Genomic DNA, 27,872 nt, shown 5'->3' on the forward strand with positions numbered 1-27,872 from the left:
GGATACCTTTTCTGGCTGTTTTGTCTTTAGTAGTGTCCAAATCCTACTGGAAGAGAATGCCCTGACAGTTCAGATGGTCATTTTTTTAAGAATAAAAGAAGCTTATACACCCAGTGTGCATCTCAAGCTCAATACTTAGATTGACTCTACTCTTCATAATGAATCAAAATAGTGTACATAATATATAAAGGCAACACCCTTTAGTTAAATATATATGCATCCTCAGAAACATATTCTGAAACACAACCTCTGACTACAACACCTAGACACAATGTATCCTCCAGTCCTACATTACACTGTTCGAATGTCCTATAATCTTCCTGGTAGTGCCATCTGCTGCTTCATGGACTTGATAATCCATTATATTGCAACCACTTTCTACATAATGAATTACCATAGTATATGCATTCCAATGCCATCCTTTTCCCTACTACTTATAGTACTAGATAACAGTGTGCTTGTTGTAAAGCCATGCATTAGAAGGATGGAATTGTCTGTTCCAGGATGGCTATCACAGAATCAGAGAACAGCTTGGGTTAGAAGGTACCTTAAAGACCACCCAGTTCCAACCCCCTGCCATGGGCAGGGTTGCCACCTACTAGGTCAGGTTGCCCAGGACCTTGTCCAACCTGGTCTTGAAAATCTTCAGGGATGGGGCATCCACAGCCTCTCTGGAGTGAAGAATTTCCTCCTAACCTCTAATCCAGATCTCCCCTCTTTTAGTTTAAAGCCATTCCCCCTCATCCCGACATTATCTGATAAAGCAATGAGTAGTTATCCATCTTTTTTATTTTAAGTACTTTAAGTACTGAAAGTTGCAATGAGGTCTCCCCAGAGACTTCTCTACTGTAGGCCGAACAGCCCCAGCTCTCTCGGCCTTCCCATGTAGGAGAGGTGGTCCAGCCCCCTGATCATCTTTGTGGCCCTCCTCTGAAGCCGCTCTAACAGCTCCACATCCTTCATGTGCTGGGAGCTCCAGAGCAGTACTCCACGTGGGGCCCCACAAGGGCAGAGCAGAGGGGGACAATCACCAGTGACTGTGATGGATCACAGAAGCAACAGAAAATGAGGACTTTCAGGCTCTGTCTGAGGTTATGTCATTAGTAAGCATGTCTCTCCTGCCAGTAAGTATTTTACCCTATGATGAGGACATTGCACACAATGACACAGATGCCCAGTTGCCCAGTTTGTCTCCCTGCTCAGTCTCCCTTCTGGTGCTTCCATGCTCAGAGGACTGGGAAATCTGCAGCAGCGGATGTGGAGCAGACTTTACTCTCTTCTTCTCTTACTGGCATAGATGAAGTTTATTACTGCTTTTACTACGTCTCTTCTCTGCTACCCCAACATTTTTTATTTATTTATTTATTTTTCCCCCAACTATTCAACTCTTCAGCATAGTTCAGGCTTTCTATGCTGCATTCTCTTATCAATAGGCAATAAATTATATTTATCTCCATATGCTGTCTGTTTTGCCCATGATGATAATTGTTGAGTGATCTCCCTGTACTTATCTCAACCTATGAGCTTTTTCCATTGTATTTTTCCCCTTCTTCCTTTTCAGGAGGGGGAGTGAGAGAGCTGTATGGTTGTGCTGGTGTTACCTACTGGTGCTGGAGCTACTCAGAAGTGCTAAACCACCACATTGTTTTTGAAATAAAATGTTCAGTTGCAAAGAGAACAGATTTCAGAAGATATGTCACAATTTTGTTCTACGTTTTTCCTTAACAGAATTTTTATTTTGCATCCCATCTGCAGAATATCAGAGAAATCCCTGATTATAAACATATATTTAATTATAGTTAAAGTAAAAATTAATAAACATGAGAGATTAGTATAAATAAACTCAATACTCCTGTATAAGCAGTACTTAAGAAGTATATGATTTCTTGGGATTTTCAAAAACTATGTTAATGTTGAAGAGAATTAATAACATTAAAAAAGTCAATGAAGACAACAGCTGTTGAAATATAGTCACCTTTTTGCTGTGAACTAGGATGGGATCTTCATCTCAGTCCATATAATCTATTAACAGCCAGAGGGCCTTAAGCAGCCATCAAAGTCAGAGGACTTAAAGGTGAAGTTCCCCAAATTTATACCCGTCATCCTTAACCAGCACTCAGTCACGCAAGATTAATTGCAAAATGTCATATTCAGAAGATACCTATCTGTTTTAATTCATGATCCACAATTCAAATTCACAAGGTATTTCAATCTTTTCCCCATAATTCCATTAAATGTGAAAATTTTCACTTGATGCTAAATGCTTTTCTACCTAAGTGTTACTTCTTCGGTCTCTCAAGTTTGCTCTAGTTTAACCTATGTAAATTCAGAATAGTGTCACTGACTTCAGCAAGAGATCATCATGACCTCATGACTTCAGCATCTCCCCTGTGTATGCCTCTAATGTGTTGTTAATCTCTGCATGATTGTGTGTTTCCTGCTTGTGTAAATCATTTAAGCATGCAGTGCATTCTGACTTTATTTTACTGACATTTATTAAAGTATTCAAATATGCTGTTTCACAAAACCCTACCTACCTCAAGGTGATATTCCAAGTTTGTGCATGTAATTCTTTTACCCTCAGGGAAAAGAACGTGGCTGAAAGCATTTGAGCTGGAACTGTGAGTGGTATGTTTTTCAGGCATTCATCTAATCCGAGCAAGCAGCAGTGGGTTCCAGAAACTCTCTTTGTTTGGTCAGGCACTTTGGAAAGACTGAAGGGCATTGTTTTCCTTTCACTCGCTGCCAACCTGCCTTCTTTCTTATATAAGTAAATGTTCTTTAAAATGAGTACATAAAAAGTAATTTACAAGAACTGGTTTCAAAAATAAAAATAATTAAAAAAAAAACTACCAAAAAAACACCAAAAACAAAAAACAATGCTGTTTTGGAAATTGAGCAGTGTAAGTAAGGATCACATAATATTTATCAGCAATCCCTGCAGGTCTACAAGTGCAACATTCTTATTTTTAACACAGAAGCATTCACGCATGAATGCAGTCTTCAAACCATCTCTGACTCTACTGCACAGAAAGCACTAGACTTGCACTCAAGAACTGAATTATGCTTGTGATACTTCACTAATTTGTAATGTTTAATCAAGGTTTTGTGTGAGACTTTGCCTGTGTGGCTAATGCTGTGGTTTAACCTGGCAGACAGCTAAACAGCACACAGCTATTCGCTCACTCTTCCCCTCAGTGGGATGGGGGAGAAAACTGAAAACAAAAGTACAAGAACTTGTGGGTTGAGATAAGGACAGTTTAATAAGAAAAAAATAAAGGGCATAAACTACAATAACGACAAATAACAAAACGATTAAACAAATAAATGGTGCACAATGCAGTTGCTCACCACCAGCATACCAATGTCCAGCCAGACCCCAAGCAGTGGCATCCCCCCAGCCAACTCCTCCAGTTTTATTGCTTAACATGACACCGTATGGTATGGGGCATCCCTTAGGCCAGTTTGGGTCAGCTGTCCTGGTCTTGTACCCCCTTCCCATCTTCTTGCACACCCCCAGCTGCAGGGCAGCATAAGAAGCAGGAAAAGTCTTTGGCTCAGCATAACACTGCTCTGCAACAACTAAAACATCAGTGTGTTATCACCACTGTTTTCATCTTAAATCCAAAACACAGCACCTTACCACTCCTAGGAAGAAAATTAACTCTATCCTAGCCAAAATTAGGACAGCAAAATAGTACAAATTTTCTTGTTGGTCTTTTAACGTAAAATGTAGGATAAAAGTATTATGCTATATGTATCTCTTTCAATTATATCAACTATAAAAAATTGTTTATATCTGATCCTGCTATTGTTTAAAAAGTAGAAAATAGCAGGAAGAAGTTTTGAATAAAACTCTCATGGAAGGTCATTGGTCATTCTTATTCTCAAAAAGATCACCTATTCAGACCAATTCATTCTCTGTCTTTGAAAGCTGTCCGAATGTCTCAAACAGCACTGGAAGCTTTCACAATAGATTTGGGAAATCCCTCTTTTGCTAGTAGAAATATTTTATTCCAAGAATCATTCAAGTTGAGCTGTCGCCACAAAATTTAACAGTTTCTGTTCTAATACTGGTCGGTTATAAGAATTATATTTATTAATTTATTGCAAAATAGCCAGCCTTCATAAAGGATCAGAAGTGTTACTTGCTACTCATCATACGTGTCCAATCAATGAACAAATCTTTTCAATATTTTTTAATGTACTGAATTATTGCTTCTTTGGAGACTGAGATGAGGACTCAATTCACTTCACAGTAAAGTTAGCGTTAAAGGAATGCACAAGGATGCTGTCATCTAACACGGTCTCTCCTCTTTAAATTTCAAAGATAAAACTAACCATTCAAGATGTTTTCTTTTAAAAAGAAAATCTCCTGTGAGGAAACATAAATTATATCATATCTTACAGACTAAAAAAAAAGTACGTTCAAATCTTATGCAATAAGAATTTTTCTAATCTCTAGGTTTGTATTTACACTGATAGACAAGGTGATGAATCCCATTACCTTAGACCATTGAAAAGAAAGTTGTCTACAGCCTCCAAAACAGCATCAGGATAACAGAGCATGGCAGATGATAGGGTGAAGACAACATCCAGAGGCATCTGCTAGCTGGAGTGGGAACATTCTCCATGCCAGCTCTGGTGCACGCAGCCTGAGAGCTGCCTACCAACTGCCTGTTCTTTTGTAGGGATCTGTGGTGGAGCCCAGCAAACATGACCTACAAGCAACCAAACTCAGAGGAACAGAGGAGGTACTGCAGGTTGCTTCTCCAGCAAATGCAGGGGCCTGGAAGTACAGTCCCTCCACACACACCCTGCATCACTTCTGATTTCTCCGTGGTGGTATCATCAACGTGGTGGAGCAGCAGTCATTATCAACAGAAGAGGGGCTTAGCAAGTGAAGTTGGAGGGAGAAAGCTATGTTGTTTCACACTGGAATATTTTAAAATGAAAGCATGAGACTCAAAAAGGTAAATTCTGAGGTGTCCAGAAGGAAGAGAATTTACATTGTGTTGTGAATTTAGAAAATAGGTTTTGAAAAATTGTCAGCTATATTACAAGACAGCATTGAAATCAAACAAAACAAAACAAAACAAAACAAAACAAAAACTAAAGAACTGAGATTTTCACATCATGTGTTCCATAAGTATTCTTTGTTTTCTAGAAGAAAAAAAATGTTGTTATTCCATTTTTATACATACGAAATTTGGACACATGGATATTAGTCATTTTGCTAAAAGCCAACGTTTGAGTTAGAAAAGGCAACAGAATTCCTAAATGTCCCTGCTTGTACCTTACATACAGGTTTATCTTTAGTCCTTAAAGTCCAAAAGCCTGTTGTATGTTACCATACCAAGTCCCAAATACAGCATCCTTGACAACAAGCTGGAAAATATGGAAACAAATTTATTCCTAACTAAACCAAGAATGAGTTTGGTCTCTGGCATTTGGAAGAAAATAAATAAATAAATAAATAGAACTTGCATGTACTTCCATTTATTTGAAAGTTAAAATACAAGAAGCTCAAGCTGTTCCTATTCAAGCTTCTGCTTTGTGTTCTAAAATACCCATTTTAGTGACATTTCAAACCATAAAACATATTTGTGTGGGAAATAGATGACTAATACTGTCTCTACAAATGACTGTTAAATTTTCTGTTGAACTTCAAAATCTAATTGCCATTGAATGCACTTTAAAAATCTCTGGCTGAAAGTAGTCCTAATATGGAAGTTTCTCTCCTAAACTAACTTAACTTACACGATCAAGTAGAATAGCACTAATTTCAAGTTTCTGAGGAAACACAGCTGAAAGACAAAAGACAACACAACAACAAAGGCAATACAGTTGTAGCTACTAGTTTATATTTAAAAATACATAATCTTATACACTGTATAGTGTAAAATAATGTGCTTTATTGTCTGCTGTGCAACACTTATTTTGTAATCTAACTTATATGAAAAGTTGAAAGTAGTGCTGTGTCACCTAAATGACCCAACAATGTAAACATAGCATAAACGCTATCTTAACTTGACAGGCAGAGCTACCTGAGAACATAGCCACCGGAGGCTGTGTGGTAAAGCTGAAGTGTGTGACATTTAGGTCACATCTTTTTTGAATCCCCTCACATCACCATGCTAGCCCACAGTATATAGATACCAATTTATACTGCTAGAGTGACATACCAATGTATTGGGTTTATGTGGCAAGGTTTTGGTAGTGGGGGGCTACAGAGGTGGATTCTGTGAGAAGAATCCAGAAGCTGCCTCTTGTCAGATGAGAGTCAGTTTCAGCCAACTCCAAAGGGGACCCGCTGCTGGCCAGAGCCAAGCCATGAGCAGTGGTGTTTCTGCCTCAGTGACAGCATATTTAAGAAAAGGAATATAAACTTTTTTTTTTTTTTTTTTTTTTTTTTTTTTCCCCTAAACTCTTAACTTCCAAGATTAAGTAGAATAGCACAGCCGGGAGAGAGGAGTGAGAAGCAGCCCTGCAGTCCCCCAGGTGAGTGCAGCAGGAGGGCAGGAGGTGCTCCAGGCAGGCAGCAGCAGTTCCCCCGCGGCCTGTGCAGGGAGAGGCCCCTGGTGGAGCAGGCTGTCCCCCTGCAGCCCATGGGTCCCACACGGAGCAGATCTCCACGCTGCAGCCCGTGGAGGAGCCCCCGGTGGAGCAGGTGGATGTGGCCTGGAGGAGGCTGCGGCCCATGGAGAGCCCCCGCAGGAGCAGGCCCCGGGCCGGAGCTGCAGCCCGTGGAGAGGAGCCCACGCAGGAGCAGGGGGTCTGGGGGGAGCTGCCGCCCGTGGGGGACCCGTGCTGGAGCAGTTTGCTCCTGGGGGATGGATGGACCCCGTGGTACGGAGCCGTGTGGGAGCTGTTCTTGAAGAGCTGCTGCCTGCGGGCAGCCCCCGCAGGCTCAGTTTAAGAAAGATGGCATCCCGTGGGAGGGACAGGGGCAGAGAGTGACTGTGAAGGAGTGGTGGAGACAAAGCATCAGGGCCTGACAGCTGCCCCCATTCCCCGTTCCCATGCACCACTTGGCAGGAGGAGGTAAGAAGAGTGTGGATGAGGGAAAGGTATTTGTTCTTGTTGTTGTTGTTTTCTTTGTTTTTAGTTTCTCACTGCTTTAGCTTGTTAGTAATAGGTTAAAAATGACATAAATCTCCCTGTGCTGAGTCTGTTTTGCCTGTGATGATAATTGTCGAGTGATCTCCCTGTCCCTATCTCAGTCCTTGAGCCCTTTGCATCGTATTTTTCTCCCCCTTTCCCTTTGAGGAGGGTAAGTAAGAGCTGTTGTGGTGGAGCTCGGCTGCCGAGTTGAGTAAAACCACCACAACCTCTCTCGCCGTCCTCCACCCTGCTGCCCTCTGCTCAGCTTAGGTAACTGCCTAGTCACCGTCCTGATTTTTGCAGATCCTTTCCATGGGCACCTATCTGCACTGCGTAGAAGGGGAGAAGGGCTGGATGCTGTTATTGAACATCCACTAGAAATTTCTGCTTTTGAAGAACTGAGACCCTTCCTGGACTCATACACAGGTGGATAAATTAGCCATTAAGTTTGCCATTATTTTTATAATGAGTTATAGATTTGACTAGATCACTGAGTGAGCAGCAACTGTTCTCCACGGGCAACTAACAGTTGTAATGTCCATAACAGCAGTGCTCATTAACACAACTCAGCGTGACAACTGAATATTGATTTTTCCTTTGAAAATATACTTAGGAGTCTTGGTTGATCTCAGAATTTCCTGGGAAATAGAGAGAGTTCCTGTAAAATCTTTACTTACTTCTGACATTTCCATTGCTTTCCCCCAAATTATATTCCTCCAATCTACTTAATACAGTGATCCAATTGTGTAGGGGACAGGTGGGCCACAGCAATTCCCACAGGTAAAATCTGGAATTAAATTCATATGCCTAACAATACAGTGCCATCGTATTGTTATTTTAAGACTGTCTGACCTTGACTAAGTTATTAAGTAGGTCCATGATCTGTATGTTTTAAGGACCACACTGACCAGCAGCAGGAACAGTACCAAATAAGGAAGGGAAGAACCGAAGGTGAAAGATCTTTACAACATCACTGAGAAAAGCCTCTGTAAAGTAAGTATAGATTAGAGTGACTGGCACCTTGGTGCTCTCCAAATCTCTGTCTAAAAGTGAATGAAAATTATCTTTGTCCTCTTACATATCGAAAAAAAAATGATTTGCCATAAACTTCTTGGGGAAAAACACCTCTTCTGCTGCTTTATTTCCTGCTTTTTTTCTACTGAAATCAATACAAATACAGTGGCAGCTTCCACGTGACAGACACTATCATTCACAGCTTTCAGGGCATCAGGGTAAAACTGCACTTGTAGGATTCATTTTGGGCCATTTCTTAATATCTAAATGAGGTATAAGTACATCTGATTGAATAATAAATGCTCCTCTGTGCTTCAGTTCCATTATGACTTCTCAATAGGTCCACTATGACTCATTATAAAAAGCAGCACTCAACCAAAGAAAACTACATGAAACAGATGAGGCTTAATGTTTTCTATAAACCTCATATTACTCTGGTTAAATTAGAGCAGTGTCTGTGTCCCTCCAAAGAGGTACCCAGGTCCATGCTTTCAAAGGTGTTAAATTTCTGCACTCCCTCTCATTCCAGCTTTAGTGGGGTTGGACTTTAGGTACCATTGACTAAATTAAATAAGCATTTGTATTAATTAGAAAACGTGCATAGAAGGTGAGTGGGACATAGTTAAAATGCCAATGAACTACATGTGACTTAAATTTGCATTCATAACTTTGAATGAGGACATATGCTAACTAGGAATATATTTTTCACTGGGAAACAAGAGTTGTAACCAAAGGAAAAAAATAAAGAGGCAAGCAAATTTTGTAATGCTTGTGGTGTTTATGTGGATAAATAGATGGACAACTACAGATAGAAAATAAAATAATTACTATGTTGTGCAAACCTCTGGACTGCAAATCCACTATTCCAGGGCAGGTTGTGTCAGAATCAGGACAATGAATAGTAAATGAGGGTGTACTGGAAGAAAAACAAACAAACAAACAAACAAACAAACAGGATCAGAGGGATTATAAGGAATTTCTCATAAGGAATATAAATATAGGGGCACTGTTTACCAAAAATGAAAAGCTTTTTTGACTGCTATGTCACATTACTTCACAGTGATATGAAATTTGCGTTCTATACTCAATATTTCAACATTTCAAATGCTCACCAAAGTACCTAAGTATTCATGCTTGCTTGTTGATCTCTTCCTCTGCTGAGAACAAATTATGGAATACATACAGAAAATAATAATTTAACTGAACAACTTCTGAATTACAAAATATGTTAAATTATTATATTTGACCTTTTTTTTTTTCAGGTGCAATAATATACCGTAGTAGGAAATTTTGTGAAAACGTCAAACATTTGGTAGGGAAGAGGAGGAATAGCAGGATCTGTACAATAAGTTTCAATTTTTGCACGAGCAATAAGTTCATTTCTGTCATTATTTAAAACTAAATAATAGAATACAGACTAGCTTCCAAAAATATTTTGCTTTTTGATGGACAAAATATACACCTACTGATAACCTGTGTTTTATGAGGAAGGTAGATTGTTTTGAAAGTGTAGGTGTTTGTCTCACTGTAATAGAGTAAAGGAAAATGTTAAATAGGACAGACTCTTTCACCCCTCTTAGGTCTTTCCAGGAGTCTATTTGTGTAGTTGCAGATTTTAGGACACTCCCTAACGTGTCTGAATCTATTTTGATCTAGGGAATTGCCTTCTCCACTTTTAAAAATGATACGCTTAATATACATAGGAAATAAACACAATGCAGGCACCAACAAGGCTTTTTCCCAAAACAAGTCTCCATTTAAAACTTTATTTTTTATGTTTGGAACATCACAGGAAACATAGAAACTTGTAGGCACAAATGACTTCATATCCAGTTTTTGAATAAAATATTTGCTAATGAAATCGCAGTGACACATTTTTGTGATATCTATATAACTTAATACATATGATATACATACAAAAGTCATGCGTTGTAAAGTCATTTTCTCTATATGTTTGAGTGCTAAAGTTCACTGAAGATTTTACATGTTTTAAATATGTAATATCTCTTCCATACACTTTAAAGAGTTTATTAGACTAATATCACATCCCCAAAGAAAACACAAAATGTAATAAAGCTGTGTATTTTCTTTATATTTTTTCCTGTATTAAAAAAAAAAAAAAAAGGATAAGTAATAGCAAAACAAATGTTTTAAAACAGCTGACATATATGTAAGATATGCATAAACTAGTAGTATAAACCAGAATGACAATGCAAGGGTATAAAATATGTTCTCTTTTGAATCTGTGGTCCATGAGTAATATTGCTTCTGTACCGGCCTTGCTTTGATACATGCAAGTCCATGAAATAATTCATGGCTCATTATGTAACAGGAGAGGAATGAACTGGGAATTAAAGGAAATGGATCTTAAGACTAACATTTGGCAGCTACTTGTTTAATTTCCAGCTTTGACACACAATTACTCTTTTCTTTCTATGAGGCACATTCAGCAAAAGCCAGGGGCCAAATTTCAGCCCATAATGTCCTTGCCATCATAACCTTTTTGGTCTAATTCAGATCCCCTACTCTCTACTACCACAAGATTCTTCATCATGCAAATAATTTCTTCAGCTGAAATAATAACTCTAAAAGGATAATTTCTTTATATGGCCTTTTTTTGTTTTGGCTTCTATTGTAATTCCATGCTGGTCTCCTAGAAGTGTACTACGCATAATGACCTTTTGGCACAAGCCTGTTTGCATCAGTGGTACATCCCTGTCCTGCTGACCTCAGTATATGACTCATTGCTCTCCAAGTGTAGTCCTTCTTTGGATTTTGCAGTTCTGTTAGTGGAATCCAGTGCTGTAAAGATAAGTATCTTGAACCATTTGCTTACAAACAGAGTAAATGTATAAAAATGTAGAAAAGTCATACTGAACATAGTGCTTTTGAATGTTTTGCATCCCTGATCTGGAAATAGTTTGACCTATTAACACACTGAGAAGGAAAATATGCACTTAGCTGTGTAAGCTATACCAGGCTTCTTTATATGTTTTAGGAAGTATGTAAGAGTCTGAAGAGTCAGTCTGACCAAAGGCAGACAGAGCACTGGATGGGGACTGGGGAGATCTGTTTTTCTACTTTGGTCTGTCACTAACCTAATGGGACCCTTGTGCAGTTGCTTCCTCTCTTTGTGCCTCAGTTTCACCACCTGCAAAGTTAAGGTAATGATGCTATCCTTTGTGTAAAGTGCTTTGAGACTTATGGAGAAAAAGCAATGCTTAAGAGTCAGGAAATTATGGCTAAGGAAGAGTCTTAGCCTTTTTTCCTGCTCTCTCCAATTTTCTAACATCATAAACACCAAAACTTTATCTTCTTTAAAATCAGTAGGAGTTTTACACTTGATATTAATGCTGCCAGGACTTCTTCTGAGTTAACGACATAAATTGTGCTCCTTTCTAGATAGTGCTAACAGCAGTTTTTGCTCAAAGACATGTATACTATCACACTACCTATGAAATATCTGCACTTTTGTTTGGAAAGGTAGAAGGTAAACAAGCAATAGCTTTAAGAGCAACAAGGTAACAATTCTTAATGTCAATACTGCATTTGAACAGCTATTAGAAGACATTTATAATGCAACAGCATGCATACTACTAATAATAATACTTGACGGCATTTTCTCATAGTATGGTTTTGATGTAAATGTTTCCCTAAAATATGATGTTGGTTTTATTATTTCAAAGCAGTTCCTAATGTGCAAATTGTAGCTTATACAATTTTGATGTGTCTTAAAAAAAAAAAAAAAAAGACATGTGCTTCTTTTATCTTTGATGATCTTTGTTATGAGTAGGATACATACTTTACTCATTCATATATTTTTTAAAAAAAGTTTTAAGAGAAATCCAGAAAAGCTCACATTTTTTAGCATTTATCCCCTTTAGAAGATTTTGAGAACAGTTTCCCCTGACAGAGTGGTTTGAACCATTTTTTTTATTATTATTTCTATTCTGAGCCTTGTATTGCTCTGTAACACAGTACTGATTGTAACTCTTAATATGCCAAATCCTGTAGTACTTACCCAACAAGTCTTCTGGTAGAGACTCTTGTGGGTCCTAACACCAGATGTAGGATTTGGCTCTATAAATAGTCACAGCAGTTCAAATTGTGTGTTTAAACAGTGAATATAAAACCCTTTAGACAATATAAAGGCAATAAACCTAACAATGTATGAATGCAAAACCATTCTAACTGGAATATAGTGATGGAAAGAAGTTTTACTCAACTAATATGGTAATCTGGACGAAACCTTTCTGTACTACACTGACCCCTCTCCAACAGCATCAACAAGCTCAACAAACTTCCAGTCCTTTCACAGATCACACTATCTGTTCATTTATTCATCAGCAGTTCTTAAACTGAGTCTTTTCCATAGAGGCTTTTGTACAGAACTCCCCAGCCAGTCCTCCCTGGGAAGTATTCTGTTTGTATATACACACTGTTTTTATGATCTGACAGTCTCCAATGGCAAACCTCTGCTCTTCTGAAATGTCTTGGGGCCAAAAGTACGTCATTCCTGGAGTGATAGGTGCAGAATAGATGATCTCCATCTCCGGCTTTTCCTCATCTTCCAGTTCAAACACTGTGTCAGACAAGAAAGACATCTCATGCTGGGGGCGGTGGAGGAAATCCCCATTCCTTCTAACTGTGCAATCCCTAAACATCCCTTTAGTGAGAAATAGTTTATTTGGCAGATCTGAGATTACTTTACGCACATTGCCCCATCAGTCAGTACCAAAAATTGCACAGAACCGTTTGTCCACAGCACTCTTAAAGAGTACGATAACTTCATCCAACATGCAGTTATATGTCCTAGGCTTCTTTGTTGACGTTGTTTTTTCTTCTAGCATTATACATTGCCTTCCAGTGCAGTTACATGCAAATACAAATGTTATGATGCTGACTTCCAAAATCTTCCACAGTATGCTAAAGATGAAATTTCTTTTCCCGTGTAAATTATTAAATTAGGTATCCTGGCCTATCTTTTTTTTGAGTTCCCGGTCTTTTTTCACTGATATCTAGAACACACAATTTTTGAAAAATTTTCATAGTAACCACAGTAACTCATTTTTTTTCAAATTACAAATATTTCTTTCAAAACAGATACCAATCAATAGGGTCTTGTATGGTTGTTTGCTGTCTATAGGTAATATCAGGCAGGTGAGACAGCATGACTGACTTCTGTTAGTGCAGTATCACATGACCACACACTTGCCTTTCAGCTTCTCTTTCCTTTTCTGTTGCTTGCTTTTTTTGCCATCAATTTGTAAACTCACAGTCCTGCGTTTCTCCAGGTTTAACAGCTCTTGGAATAACTCCTTCACATTGTGGTTCAGCTTGGCAGAGGTCTCCATGAAGGCACACTTCCACTTCTTGGCCATGGCTTCTCCTTCACTGCTGTCCACTTCTCGATTTTGATTCTCATCATTTTTGTTCCCCACCAGCATTATAGGAATGCTTTCTATGTCTCCCTTAATCTGACATATTTGTTCATAGATCGGTTTGAGTTCCTCCAAGGACTGTCGGCTGGTGATAGAGTAAACCAAAATGAAAGCATGTCCTTTAGAAATAGAAAGACGTTGCATGGCTGGAAATTGATGGCTTCCGGTAGTGTCAGTTATCTGCAAAGTGCATATACTTTTATCACAGCTGATCACCTGCCGATAGGTGTCTTCTATGGTAGGGATGTAGCTCTCTCTGAAAGTACCTTTCACAAATCTCAGGACCAGAGAACTTTTGCCAACTCCTCCAGCCCCAAACACAACAACCCTGTAATCATTGCTTTGCTCTGGCATGTTTCTTGGTGTCTTTGTTGCTCAGCTAGAGAGAAAAATCTAGGAAAGAAAATAAGAAAAACAGCAACAACAATGACATTAATGCGGGTAAATTCAGGGATTGTACTTATCTTTTCTCAGAAGAGAAATGAATGTGGTGGAAGTGATGACATAATCTGCAATAGTTAAGAAGACTTGTAGTGGGTTATAGAATTATTTATTTCAGTAGTAGCTTTAGGACTTGCAGTCCAGTCTGGAATGGTAACAAAAGACCATCTTCATTACTTCATGACTTATTTGAAATGAACATTGTGATTCTAAGTATTATTCTTACTGGACTAACATCACTAGAATAAAAAGCTACATACAGGAACTGGTATTTTGGCAAGGCCAAGGCCTGAAAAATTATAAGAACTGAACTACTCCTTTGTCACTAAATAAAGTGTCTTCAAGTCATCATTGAAACAGTGGTAGACACATGTACAACAGTCAATTACTCTAAATATCTTATCTCTTCATAGTTAGGGAATTTATCTCCAGTGCCACTAGACAACATGCATTCATAGCATGTTAAAAGTATTTGTAGATTATTCAGCAATAGCACTTTGTTTCTAACTCTTTGGGAGTATGTAGCCCAGTTTTATACATTTTTCCATTTTCATTTCAGGACAAAGAGTACAACATGATAAACCTAGATAGTTCATGTTCAGTTTGACTTTTCATTCTAATGTTTATTTCACAGCAGATGATACTCAATTGGAGATACGCTATACTTACTGGAAAGGTTGTGAAGGCATCTTCACAACATTTTTAAGTGGTGCATATTGCCAGGCTTGGCAAATTCATATGTCAGCTGTCACTGTGATCTCTGAAGTTAGTGACATTTGACAAAAACTATCTGTAAACATTGTGACAACAAATATTGTCATTATTATTAAATAATAAAAATGGTAAAGCTCTCAGAAGCTCTCACAGGATTGAAAGCTATGGTTGTTTTAGAATTCATTGAAATAAAAGTGAAGACGAATTTGTCCTCCTATCGGTAGCAGCTCATTAGGTACACAGCATGTACAAGTCTCATTTTTGTTTAGTGAGATGTAAGTAAATGAACACTAAACAACTGAACCCTAGGAGGTGAATAGAGTCTAGGATATACTTGCTTTTCAAGCCAAAACTAGATAAAATATAATATAAATATGTGGGACAAACCGCAAAATGTGGTGCACACTTACTTGTTCTAAGGAAATTGGGATGATTTAAGAAGGAATATTGTAAGTGAAATACCAGTCTCTTGTCCAAGTGCCCCAGTAGTAGTTGAAGTTGCCTGTTGCAATGTTGCCTAGGTAGCAGCTGATCCAGAACAACCCACAGGGCTTCCTTACTGAGTCAGGAAAGCCTTCAAGCTATTTCTTCACTACAGCTGAAAGAGAGGTTGTGTTGTGGAGCAAAATTTTAGGTTACCATTTATCTGTGCAGCACAGGGAGAATAGCAGTAATGTTGTAGAGGTACAAATGTGAGTAGAGCCCCAGTGGCCTTTCCCCAGTTGCCAGCCCACACTGAATTCTGTATTTCTCCATCTTCAATGCTATTGCTGCCTGCACCAGTTAGATTAAAATTGTGCCTGCCCATGCTGCACTAATATTTTCATTTTGCTGTTCAAGCATACCCTGATTTTGTTATCTTTCTTGTCCAGGGCATCCCTAGTCTTTCCTAATTCTTATGTCTGAGTAAGCTGAAAACATCTGTCTTTACATAATGTGTTGGATGAAGGAATTGTATTTCCTCATCTGCCACACTGTAGGCGGAATAACCAGTGCAACTGGGGATGCTGATCCTGAGGCACAACGCAGAGCTGTCACAGCTCTGCCTACCCAGCCTAGCTTCAGGCAGAAGGCAGCTTCACCCCTTCCATCTCTCTATGCTGCAGTCACTTTCACTCTCGGAGACCTGTTTAAATATAGGAAGGAAAGACTGATAAATAAGGGTGTTTATCCTGAGGCACTGAAGCAAAATTGTTTCTCTCTGTCAGTAGAATTCAAGGAATTGAATAGTCACAGAAAACTCCAGTGTAAATGTTTATATAAGAGGAAAACCCTCTGAGGAACAAGAAAAATGTGCAAACAGCTCATGCTACTGAGAAAACAAACAAAATCAAAGTAGGTAGCAAGAAATAAGAGATGAGGAAGCTAGCAGGAACCTATTCCACTGGGAATAAACCTATGCATAAGACAGCTGCAAACGGGCAAACTGAGAACAGTTGTAGAGCTTAGGGTTTTAGGTGACTGCAGAGAATGAGCTACCATGAGAATTACAGGTTAATAATTTCTATGAGCAAGAAGGCAAGAGAGAAAATCATGGCTGTTTCACCTCTGAAGCAGCTTAAGTGTTGCGCAATCAGATAATATGTAGCCTAGAAACAATAGGATAATGAGGGGAAAAAAAAAAAAAAAAGCATTTGACTAGGAAAAACAGTGAAGCATTGTGAGTAAAAATTAAAATTAAAAAGCTGCCTTAGTGTATTCCTTTTGTATTAAACTTCTTGCTTTAAGTATACTCAGAAATCTCCAAGAAAGCTGGCACATACGATTGCCCAAAAGTTAGAACAAATTGAAATGTGACATTTATGGTATAAAGTATTAAGCATTTGAAAAGCTTCTAAGGAAACCTGAAATGACACGGTAACAATATTCAAATACATAATAAATTGTTGCAAAGAGGGAGAGTTTGTATCTGTAGTGCAGAGAATAAGATAGATAGATAGATAGATAGATAGATAGATAGATAGATAGATAGATAGATAGATGAAACAGGACTTAAAGAGTTTAAATTGCAGAAGAAAAGTTCATATTAGACAATTGACACTGATGGCCCATGCTTAGCCTGCTGTCTACTATGGTCCCAGGGCCTTTTGCTACAGAGCTGCTCCCCACCTTTTGGGCAGCCCTCAACCTGGGCCATTGCAAAGAATTAGTCTGTCCCACATACAGGTCTGCTAATCCTAAAGTCCATCATTTATACCAACATAACGAATAAAGATTAATTTATTTTTTGTCCTGCTCAGGAGCTTGGAGCAAACAGCACAGAAGGCTACACAAGGCTTTTTAATAGCATAGCAGAAAGGCTTCCATGGATAATTATTACTATGTAGTTACATTCTCTTATGTGTCTCTGGTCAGAGATTCTCCTGCAGTGAAATTCATTCTGTGTGACTGCTGTGCACTTGCACCCGGTAGTGCATTTGTTAATGTGTTTTATACTGCCCTATTAGGGTATTGACTTTTCTTCATCTTAAAGTACATTGACTAAAACACACAACAAGACAAAGTAAAGTCCATTGTTTCACCAATTCTTTCTCACCAATGTGGGTATGAAAAAATGAAATTGAAAAAATTTTGACTTTTCAGATGCATATCTTCTTCCCTTATCCATACTTTGCAAACCTGACCATTTCATATTTTGCACATACAAAGCAGCAGTTGTTTTTTACAATAAAGGACTGACTTATCCATGAGTTTGTGTCTAATAGACTCGTTTGCTGCTTTTGCTATGTGTACAAATTGCATCAATGAAAATTTACTAGCATCTGCTAAAGTGTCAGGTTTAATGAAACTATCCTCACTTAAGAAGGCAAAGCACTTTTCATCACGTGTATTCATACCCTTCCTGTTTTAATTGGTCATTTGCAGAGTTCAGAAAGTTACTGCATCTCCATGTACCTTTGCTGACTTAGCTCTGTTTTCTTCAGGTATTCTCTTAGCACGAGGCCTCAGCTGCTGATCTCTCTGGGGTGTTGACTGGGACAAGGTCTGCTTCCAGTTCAAGCTCAGCTATAGACCTTTACTAGCTGCACTGCAATGCATTCTTTCACTAGCTGTTTCTGACATGCCAGGTAAAAGAGCCAAATCTTTATGAGAGTAGGATGCAGTTTAGGGACTGAGTCTTTTTGATATAAAACTGACCAGCTAATTAGATAAAAAATATCAAAAATGTGCATTAAAATGTTTGAAGGTACCTCACATTACAGATTGTGCAGTCAATAATTTAAACTCTTGATATTCTTTGTGTGACTAATTACATGTTTGTATGTTATCGTCTACTGAATCAGTGCCACCAATCCTGTATTTAGTCACTGTATCTTCATAGTTATCTTCTGCCTTTAAATAGTTTTTTTTGGTCTCACTTGTCTATCCATTATGTTTATGATATGCCCGTTATGTTTGTATTTGATCCATTAATAATATATTAATTCCCTTTCACTGAAAAAAAAAAAAAAAGAAAGAAAAAAAAGAAAGATAGGAAGGCTGAATTCCTACACATTAAATACTTAGGTTTAGAGTAGAGAAAGATTAGTATATTGTCTAGGCTGATGGTGCTAGTAAAACCTTTCTCCTTTGTAAGCACGTAAGAAAAAAGGGTTCATCCTCCAACCACAGTTTTGGTTTTGTTGTAAAAGAGTTTAACTATTTTGCATTGTCAGAATTCCATGCAATGTAACATGTTGCAAATTTCTATGAAATTGTTTGGCTAGATGGTATGTTTTAGGGTGGCATCCATTTTATGAAAACAAACAAACACAAACAAACAAGTACTGATACTACATTTGTTACCTGGAGTCAGAGACTTTAATTTTGTCTTAGGTGATCCAGTTCTTGACCTTTTATTGCATCCTACTGAGATGTCTGTCTGATATGCAATACAGCAGTTGTTAGGCACTATGTATTAATTTTCTGAAAGCTCTTTTTCCTGATGTTAAATCATCTCATGGTAGTCACTGATTATTAATTAATTAGATAAATAGTTTATTAAGCCTAGGGAGATGTCTTTGTTTGTATTCTCATTGTTCGGAAGAAAAACCAGTAAAGTATGAGCAATACATTTAGTTCAAAATCTTACATTGATGTAAAATAACAAATATCTGACTATCTAGTCATGACACCACTGTACAAAGATACATGGTGCAAGGCGGAGAATAGAAAATACAGTTATAGATAAGATGAATTTCAGCATGGTTGCAAGGATGGTGGCTGTTTCATCATGTTGAAGATGGAAAAAAGTTACATGTTATATACAGAGGGTTTTCATACAATTTTTACTTGTCTGTAAAAAAGGCATTTTTGTGGGAATACTTTCAACATATTTGCCAATGAACATGGACATAAACATAGGCATAAAGAATGGGAATTTTCCTACTTCTAGTATTTCCATCTATTACAACTAGACTCTTTCATTCTTTACCCTTCCTTTTCTTTGCTTGCTTTGCTTTGTTCTTTTCTTATCAATAGAAATTATGACATGTTTGAAGACAAAACAGCTTCAAAACATAAGGTTCTAATGCATGTGTAAAGCATTTTTTTATTCTTATGCTGAACAAAATGATCTCTGAAAGCCTGCTTCTTGATGATCAGCTAGTGTAAACTGTGATTTCTTCTCTGCAGGAATGTTGTAACACTTAATTTATGTCAGCTCTGGCTTTTATGCAGGTGTTGTTCTTGCTATCTTTGTTAGCAGAGAAGAATATTTTCATACTGTTAATGCCTGCGTCAGTGATATTTGAGAAAAGCCTTGGTCACAGATAAATATCTGTTCAAAACATCTCATCTTTTTACATGATATTTATGTAAAATAGGAGGACAGCTGGCCAAGTCACATCTACATAATCCATCCATGCATGGATTAATGGTACTAATAAGGGTAATTAAAATTATTTGATGCATTCAGAACAAAAATGCTTCTTGAGTTGGCTTTGTCATATCAAAATTTCAGTTTATTTATACACTGATGAATTCATTACACTTGAATTTCAGTAGCTGTTAACATAAGTATCAGAGACTATCTGGAGGCTGCTGCATATTAGATTAAATAAATAAATACAGGTTAAATATTATTTATTCATACTTGTTGCAACTTTTTAGATACCTTCACAAGACAAAATTATAGGCGAGCATTGGACCAGAGCTGCTTCCATACAAAAAGAAAGGAAGTCTTGAAATGCAAAAATGTCTTTGAAATAAGCAATTGACTACGTTTTCCTTAAGGTATTTATGCAGTGCCAGAAACCTTTAATCCAACTGACCAAAGATTTCTCTGGGTTTTCTTGTCTCTAGGGCAGTTTGAGCAAAGTTTCTTGCTTTAGTCTGAAAAAGTAATTTTTGCCTACAGCTGTTCCACCTAATGATAACTCTTGGAAAAGCAACTCATTCTTAGGAAAGGTAGTTTTGCTGCTTCTGATGACTGATTACTTAAATTAATTGCTTCCTGGGTCTCCAGCATCAGTTTTGTTGTTGTTTCATAGTAATAGTTTGGTTTTTGTTAGTTAGTTTGTTTTTTGTTTTGTTTTGTTTGTTTGCTAATTAGTCTAAAAAATCATGATGGGAGTCCCTCCGAGACCAAAGTTTATGCAGTTGGTCACTGACTCCTGATGAAAATAAACATTGGTCTCCATCAACTCTGCATGATGGTAAAAAATAATGCTTCAAAATAAAAGCCAGCTTCAAAATCAGTGAAGACTGATCTGCTTCAAGATTCCCAGCACTGAATGGCCAAGAACTAATGTACTGGATTACCAAAAAAAAAGCTGCATAAATGTTATGTATTGGCATCATAAATAGGAAATGGGTTCTGCTCATGTGGCCTGTAGGTCCCAGGATCTAATTGAACATTGTTTCTGAAGTCTGCATATATAGCATTCATGTAGTATAAGAGCTCTTGACAGTAGAACAAACATTAAGATCAGTAATTTTGGCAGGTCAGTAGATGTAGCAGTTACATGTGATGTGAAAATTTGCAGGTAATAACAAGTTATGTTGACCAAAGAGAATTCAACTGCTGGACACTGAAATAAAAACACTTAATAATCTAAGATCTGTGGAGAAGTTACTAAGTGTGCCCCCCAGAAAAGATCTCACTCAACGGGGCTTTTGGAATTCCAAATTTATTTTCAGAATCAATAAATATATTGTTTGGTGTAACAGGCTGACAATGACAACCAGATGTTCTCAAGTACAGTTTGAAAGAAAAGCAATGCCAATTTAGTACTTTGTACCATCAGCCAGAAGGAAGGAGACCAGACAGAGTTGCAGACAAAATAGTGTCCCCTATGAAAATAATAAGTAAATAAGGTTGCATGTCATAAACCTACCTTTTTTTCTCTGACACGCTGTCTTTATTATAGTATTTACTTGATATTACTTCTGAAAGTAAGAGGCTTAATCAGACATTCTCCTTATTCAACATACTCATAGGAAGCACAAATTCAATCTACAAATTCAGTTTGTTTGAATGGAAACATACAGTTTTAGAGTTGGACTCTCTACCATGACTGAATTTTTTGAATTTGAATAGAAAAGTTACTGTTAAAAATTAATAAGTAAAATGAAAACAGTGCCTCAGTCAGTACAATACTGGATGGGACCAAGAGAGCAGCAAAATAAAATTGCCATGTGCAATCAGAAAGGAATCAAACAAAGTGGGTGCTTTGGAGGAGTTTGGACTAAGTGATAATAGCATGTGCTTTCAAGTATCTAAGAAAGAGAAAATAAAGAAAAGGAAAAAAAATCTCAGTATTTCAGTGTTAGCTAAATTGTTTTTTGTGTTTGGGGCCAGATTGTCCATTACATTGCAAATGCGTGTGCAGACAGTCCTAAGCCACAGTATTCACACAGAATCACAGAGGATGGCTGAGGTTGGAAGGGACCTCTGGAGGTTGTCTGGTCCAGTGCCTCTTCCTAAGCAGGGATAACTAGGGCAGGCTGCCCAGGACCATGTCCAGGTGTCTTTTGAAGATTTCCAGAGAGAGTCCACAGACTCTCCAGGCAACCTGTGCCAGTGCACAGCCACCTGCACAGTAAAGAAGTGCTTCCTGATGTTCAGAGGGAACGTCTTGCATTTCAGTTTGTGCCCACTGCACCTTGTCCCTGGGCACCACTGGAGAGAGCCTGCCTCTGACCTCTATGCATGTTCCATATTCATTGTAAATGTATACTTTTTTTCAGGGAGGTTCTCTGAGAGCTTTAGTAGATTCTGTATATACTGCTGCCTTAACATAGAGTATGTAGAGTAGTAGAAAGGACAACAATCTTTCAGAATAATTTGTCAGTTTTCTCCTGTATTTGCAGAAGTGGGATATTGTCTTAAGAACACCTCTCTTAAAGACAAATGTGCATTTAAAGGAGGTAGAATCCTCTTTACTATTCTGTGGTCAGATATGTCATGTTCTCCTCTAGCAAATTGTCATGTTTTTATCATGCCCACGTTGAACATCTCATTTTCCAAAACAATGCCTTTTCAAAATTGTTTGAGCCCCTATAAATTATATCAAATGGATCTAGCAGTTTTTTCCCTTGCTAAAACAAAGAAGCCAAACCTCTAGTTGTAAGAAAATCTTCACAAGCTCTTTTGACTAATATGTGTCCAGCTGAAACTGCTGCAATAGTTTCACTAGGCAAGAAAGAACTGGAAAGAGAAAGGGGAGAGAATTAGATATGTTTTCTATATGGCCAATATGCAGCATTGATGTCTAAAACTGAGTTCATTGAAGTAGTGTTTCACGTTGAAGAAGGCAGGACTGATGACAGAAAGCAAATTACGAGGAAGTGTCTATTGATTTCCTTTTCTGCTGTGGGTTTATCTGCACAAAACGTTGAAGATGCAAGGCCTCACCCAATATTGAGCTTTGGAGTCAGGAGTATACTTCTTTTGTCTGTTGTGGTCCAAAACCTTTCAGAAGTAGCCCTTTAGTAATGTGTATATACTAATGAACTGGTACCACAAAAACAGATTTACCATATTTGAACCTACTTACCACATGAAAAATCTTTCCCACTTTCACAAACAGAAATGATATCAAATGCCAAGTTTACCCAGGGTGGACTTGTGTCCTACTGGTTGTCACTTTCCAGTAAGTGGATTGGGTAATCTTAAAATTAAAAAAGAAAAAAAGAAAAAAAAAAAGAAAGAAAAATGAGAATTTGTTGACTCAGTTACTGTTTAAATTCAGCTTTAGTTTAGACATGTTAGGTACTTCATTGACTTAACTGGTACTGCTTTCAAATTTATAATTCCATATATTGTGAGATTCATGATAAAAATCCCAGCATAGACAAGACAGGTACATATAAATGTATGCATTTACACAGAAGAATGCACGTGTCCATGGAAGACTGGCTTCTGTTCAGTAGAGAAAACTGTACAAAGACTAGTGGCCCTTTTGCCTTTCCTCCATAGTCCTCAATTCCTTAACGTAAATTTGATAATATTTGTACAAGTCTTCTACAGAAGGAGAATCATCAAGAATCAAGGCTTGCTGACTTGTTCAAATGAATATAGATCCCATTGTTGCCTTTCCTTGCCATACACATAGTGATTGCTATCTTGACTACTGAGATACTTCTGGTATTCTTATACAGCCCAAATAATACCCAATTCAAAACAACGTGGATTAGGTCTAACTGAGAAATCATTATCTGTCTTGCTGTCTATGTTGTGCACGGCTAGTCCTCCTAAAACACTACCACCCAATGTAATACATTTTGCAATTGCTTGTTAGGCAAGAACTTGTGAATAGGTTAATGCAGTTGGGTTCAGGACCCAGAATCTCTGGCAAGTGATTAAGCAATGCAGTCCCATTGTAAACAAGCTTCCAGGCACTCGGAAGAAACCTGTGCTTCCACCAGAAATTGATGCAAATCAAATAGGTTGAAAGCCAGCAATTAAAGTATAACTGTGGCGTGATACAGGAATGACAGATCTGTGACAGGTATTTCTAAATTTTCACAAGAAGATATTTGCTATTTAGGGGAAAAATATTTATTTTTCTTTCTCCTGAATTTTCTTTAACAATTAGTTTGCAAATCTGGATCTCAGAACTTTCACAAAAATGATTACTTTTCTTACTGAAATTTTGTCTTTTTTTTAAGAGAAAAATAATTTCTTTTTTTTTTTTTTTAAAAAAAAGAGGGTTTGCAGCAATATTTTAGCTATTGGTGGTAGCCAATATTTCATTATTTAAATTACTAACCTTTTCAGAACAGATAAAAGCTGCCAGTCTATATTTTCAAGCAAAAATATAAAAATAAATAAAAGAGGGTGCTTCTTCTATTCTTAACTTCACATTAATTTTAAGGCAGAACTACTGAACACTTAATAGGTAGGAAACACCTGTAGGCCAGGAATGGATTTGCTCTTTTCATGTGACTGCTTTCCGAAATACAGATTTTAAGGAGTGAAGTTAAAAGGCTGTTATGACTTCATTAACACCTATCCTGATTCACCTGAAACCAATTCCATTACCTCCAGTCAGGGTGAGGGAGATCATATTTCACTGCCATAGCAGGCTGCAGCCCAACACAGTCAGAGAAATCAGAGAATTGTTTTCATCTCTTACACCAAAGTCTAACATTCAATTCAAATTGCTAGAGAAGAGGTGCTCCTGAACTCATTGTCAGTGCGTCTGTGAGTGGCTGTCTGTCACAGCCTTGATACCTGTTTTTTGACATTTTTCTTGTCTTCCTTTGATACTCATATCAAGGATACAATAGTCATACTCATCTTCATACAACTCATAATAATCAATAGTTTTTGGCATTTTCTCAAAAAGGTAAAAAAAAAAAGGTATGTTCTGTTTCAATTTATGCATACAGTTGCATTGGCACTTAGTCTTTGATCACTGCTTTTGCAGCAATAAGACAATTTTTTACATCTTTTAGTTTTACTGCAACATCAAGAATGTAGTGAAAGGATCTTTTTGCTGACACAAAAAAATCTTTGGGTGGAAACTAAAAAATAACTATCAGAATAAGCTTTTTATTTTTAAAAAATGTTGTCCCTATGAAAACTGTTAATTTGAAAGGGAAAGTAATATTTCTAATATCTATTTATGTTTCATAAAATTTCATTTTTCTTCTAGTAGGTAAGACTGATAATTCTTCAATTAGGTCTAGTAGCACAAAATGTTAAGGGGAAAGAAACAAATATTTGGAAGGAGCCATACATACTGAACCAAATCTTCCAAGTCAAATACTGTTTCAGTTTCTGTATATGAATGGCTTGGTACTCATATGCTGCCTGGAAGCTGGAAGGTTCAAATGTAGCTCATTATTTATTACAGAATAGTTACCGTGCTTCACTGCAAATTGAGAACAATCCAAAGTAATCATGTCTTATTAAAAAAAAAAAAAAAGAAAGAAAGAAAAGTATTAGGTTAAAAAGGAAATAAGTGGAAGAAAAGGGTGTATAATATAATATAGAGTTGAATGGGGTCATTCTGCAAGGGCATCTTTGAGCCAGAGTACTTTTTATTGCAATTTTTCTAAAGTAAGCTAAGCCTGAGGGAATAAGGCATACTCCATCACAGTGAAAAGGTGTCTTTGATTTTAACACATGATGCGGAGATCTTCACATGGGCAGATGCAGGTTAGCACAAAAGTTAAGCTATCTGGTGAAACTCAAAGGAAACTAAAATCAACACTAGTAACAAACTTCAGAATCAGCACAATCAGTTTATATTTTATCCACTTTTTTTTTTTTTTTGGATATTACAGACTGCAGTGCTGGTGTAGGATAATATGATCTTGATCTTTTGGGCAGAAGGAGGAAGGAGCCTTGCCTCTGAACTCCAATCATTTCCTGAATAACTCTGCTCTGCACTATGAGAAGAGGATATTATTCAGCCTGAAGACCACCAGGGCTTATGCATCTGCTGTAGAACCATAGTGGTGTAAACATAAGTGCAGCACAACCTAGAAAAAAAATATGCTTGCATTTGGCTTTGTTATGGGACATGTGGAAAACTGTTTCCAAAGACGTTAACCCATTTGTAAAGAGATTTTCAGTACAGGCAACATCCAGTGAATAGTTACGTAGCACTGGAAGAGACCTTCTGGAGTATCAAATCCAATTCTTTGCTATTGCAGGCAACCATTTAACATAATCCTTTCCATTGAGTTCCAACCAGAAAACACTCAGAACCTTTTCTTTCTATTAGAGGAACAAGAAAGTAATTTCAGTACCTTGCTGCTCTAATGGTTTGAAAACGTCTAGCCTAAGTGTATTCGCATCCCTTTTATACCCATTTGTTCTTTACTTTTCCCAGAGATGAAGATAAATAATCGTACATTGCAGTCATTCTACCGGACTTTCAGTTCCATGAGGCTATTGATTAGCAGCTATGTGTTTGAACCTAGTCTGTGTTTGGACAGCTCTTCATGCATGAGCCTCACAAACATTGTGTGCAACATAAGAGAGCACGAAACCTGGATGGATACCCGTCTCACAGTCCCTGAACAATGGCACAGATGCCATTCCATGAGAAATGGGCACTACTGCGTTTAGTCAGCACAGCTGCATCCCCTGGGGTCAGCTCCTGAAACATGAGTGAAGTCCATCAGTTGGAAAAGTAAAGGGGTGGGGGGTGTGGGGGGGAAGCAGACAAAATAACTATCTGACACAGAATTAACAACTGTGGGATCTGCAAAACATTCCAGGTACAATAAAGTGTAAACACTAGCAAAGGTAAAACAGCAATCAGTTGTAACAGCTTCATTTATAAAGAAAGGCATGTGGACATACACATCACGTACCTGTAAATGCGTGCATTTATAAGCAGGCATATACATATTCATGTACAATCAGGCACCCGTAAAAGCAAAAGATTGGGAAAATGCTTCAAAAATGAAATACATCAAATCTTGTTGCTCCACTCTGAGCTCACCCAGCTGTGACTGAGTGCTGCAGCATGCAGTACATCCCACATTTTATGGGAAAGACAGCAAGGAATTCTTACCAACTCTGAATTCATGTCACTCAGACACTTGAGAATAGTCCCCCCATTAATTGTTTTTGTTTATTCAATTGTGAATGGCAAAATATTCTAAGCAAATAAAATATTTTCTACCTATGAGAGGAATGCTGCAAAGTTGTATTTGTTTCAAAGAAACATCTGGTGTTATTTTATTCCGGCTCAACATTTTTGAGTTCTTTCATCACATAGGGTAAAATGTAGCTTTCAGATAAAAATAAAAACAAAGAAATAAATAAGATCTCTCTTTAAATCACTGCAATGGCATCAGTATAAAGTAGGACAAAATTCAGCACATTGAGTTTTAATGAAAAAAAAATGTTATGAAACCATTACTAGTATCCCAACAGACAGAAAAATAATGTTATTTGGCTGGTCAGTATGCATGTGACCAGCTTCTGCCTTCCTTATCAGCCCCAGCTGATAGCATGCCATGTTCCCTACACACAATAACAACTTGTATCAGATCTTGCAGTCGTAACTCACGCAAAACTCTACTGACTTCAGTGGAAATTTTTCCTGAGTGTAGACTGTGAATGTTGGTCAGAGCAGATAAAAAGACCTCTAATTTCTTTGCAAAGCTATGTTTTTTGAACAAGGCAATGCAGAAAAGCAACAGAAAAAAAATTACCTGTGAAAGAACAGAATGCTCCAAAAACTCTTCAGTTTCTGCCTGTCATCGCACCAACTGTTCGCCCTCTCTGCTGTGGGTTTTCTCCACCAGAAAGGAGTCCGCGTCTTAATCAGAGGAGCTGTAGCTCTGTCGTCTGCTCCCCTGCCTCGCGTCCTGTGCTGGCTGCTGCCTGCTGCCTGCGCTGGAGCTTTTGCTCCTGCAGCTACGCTCCTCTCCCGCGCTCTCCTCGAGCGCCTGGGCCGGGGCTGATGCTTTTGTTGGCTCAGCTGCAGCCTCGCTCTTTCTTTCCGCTGTTTCAGATGGACTGACTCCAGCCTCCGCTGGTGCTCCTGCCTAAATGGCGACTGCACAGCTCATCTAGGCTTTTAACTGCCACCTACTGAATAATTGTGGAATATGTGTATGTATGTATATGTATATCAGCTGTGAAATTCTGGGTTCCTCTCCAGATGCAGTACATTGTCACAATTAAACTTTAAGCCCTCCAAATATTTAGTAGCTCATCACTTAAAGCTGTAGTTTATGTTAACCTGTGCTTATATTTTTTTTGTT

General features: G+C 37.8%; 1 protein-coding gene and 1 long non-coding RNA gene across 7 annotated transcripts in view; one reads left to right on the forward strand and one right to left on the reverse strand.

Moving 5' to 3' along the window:
- Positions 1-5,424: 5,424 nt before the first annotated feature.
- LOC308186146 overlaps positions 5,425-27,872 on the forward strand; it is a 30,267-nt gene continuing 7,819 nt past the window's right edge. The window contains exons 1-2 of the long non-coding RNA XR_013943927.1: positions 5,425-7,530; positions 8,001-8,097. This is a non-coding gene — a long non-coding RNA (uncharacterized lncRNA). The remainder of the gene's footprint in view (positions 7,531-8,000; positions 8,098-27,872) is intronic.
- On the reverse strand, positions 9,853-27,683 carry DIRAS2 (DIRAS family GTPase 2). Of its 6 annotated transcripts, none has more exons than XM_080575144.1 (4): positions 27,318-27,683; positions 22,694-22,807; positions 15,177-15,312; positions 9,853-13,952 (listed from the first exon to the last, which is right to left on the reverse strand). In XM_080575144.1, exon 4 carries the CDS (start codon positions 13,911-13,913, stop codon positions 13,314-13,316), a length of 600 nt encoding a protein of 199 aa, XP_080431270.1. In that variant the 5' UTR covers positions 13,914-13,952; positions 15,177-15,312; positions 22,694-22,807; positions 27,318-27,683; the 3' UTR covers positions 9,853-13,313. The 6 variants fall into 6 exon arrangements, with proteins under 6 accessions (XP_080431270.1, XP_080431268.1, XP_080431272.1 ...); XM_080575142.1 differs by having other exon boundaries at positions 15,125-15,312; positions 27,318-27,682; XM_080575146.1 differs by lacking the exon at positions 15,177-15,312.

The sequence above is a fragment of the Anser brachyrhynchus genome, assembly GCF_964034855.1.
Source record: "Anser brachyrhynchus genome assembly, chromosome: Z".
In the NCBI taxonomy this organism is placed as follows: Eukaryota; Metazoa; Chordata; class Aves; order Anseriformes; family Anatidae; genus Anser; species Anser brachyrhynchus.

Coding starts and splice junctions, on each gene's coding strand:
- DIRAS2 (XM_080575147.1), bottom strand. CDS start 13,913: ATGCCAGAGCAAAGCAATGATTACAGGGTTGTTGTGTTTGGGGCTGGA.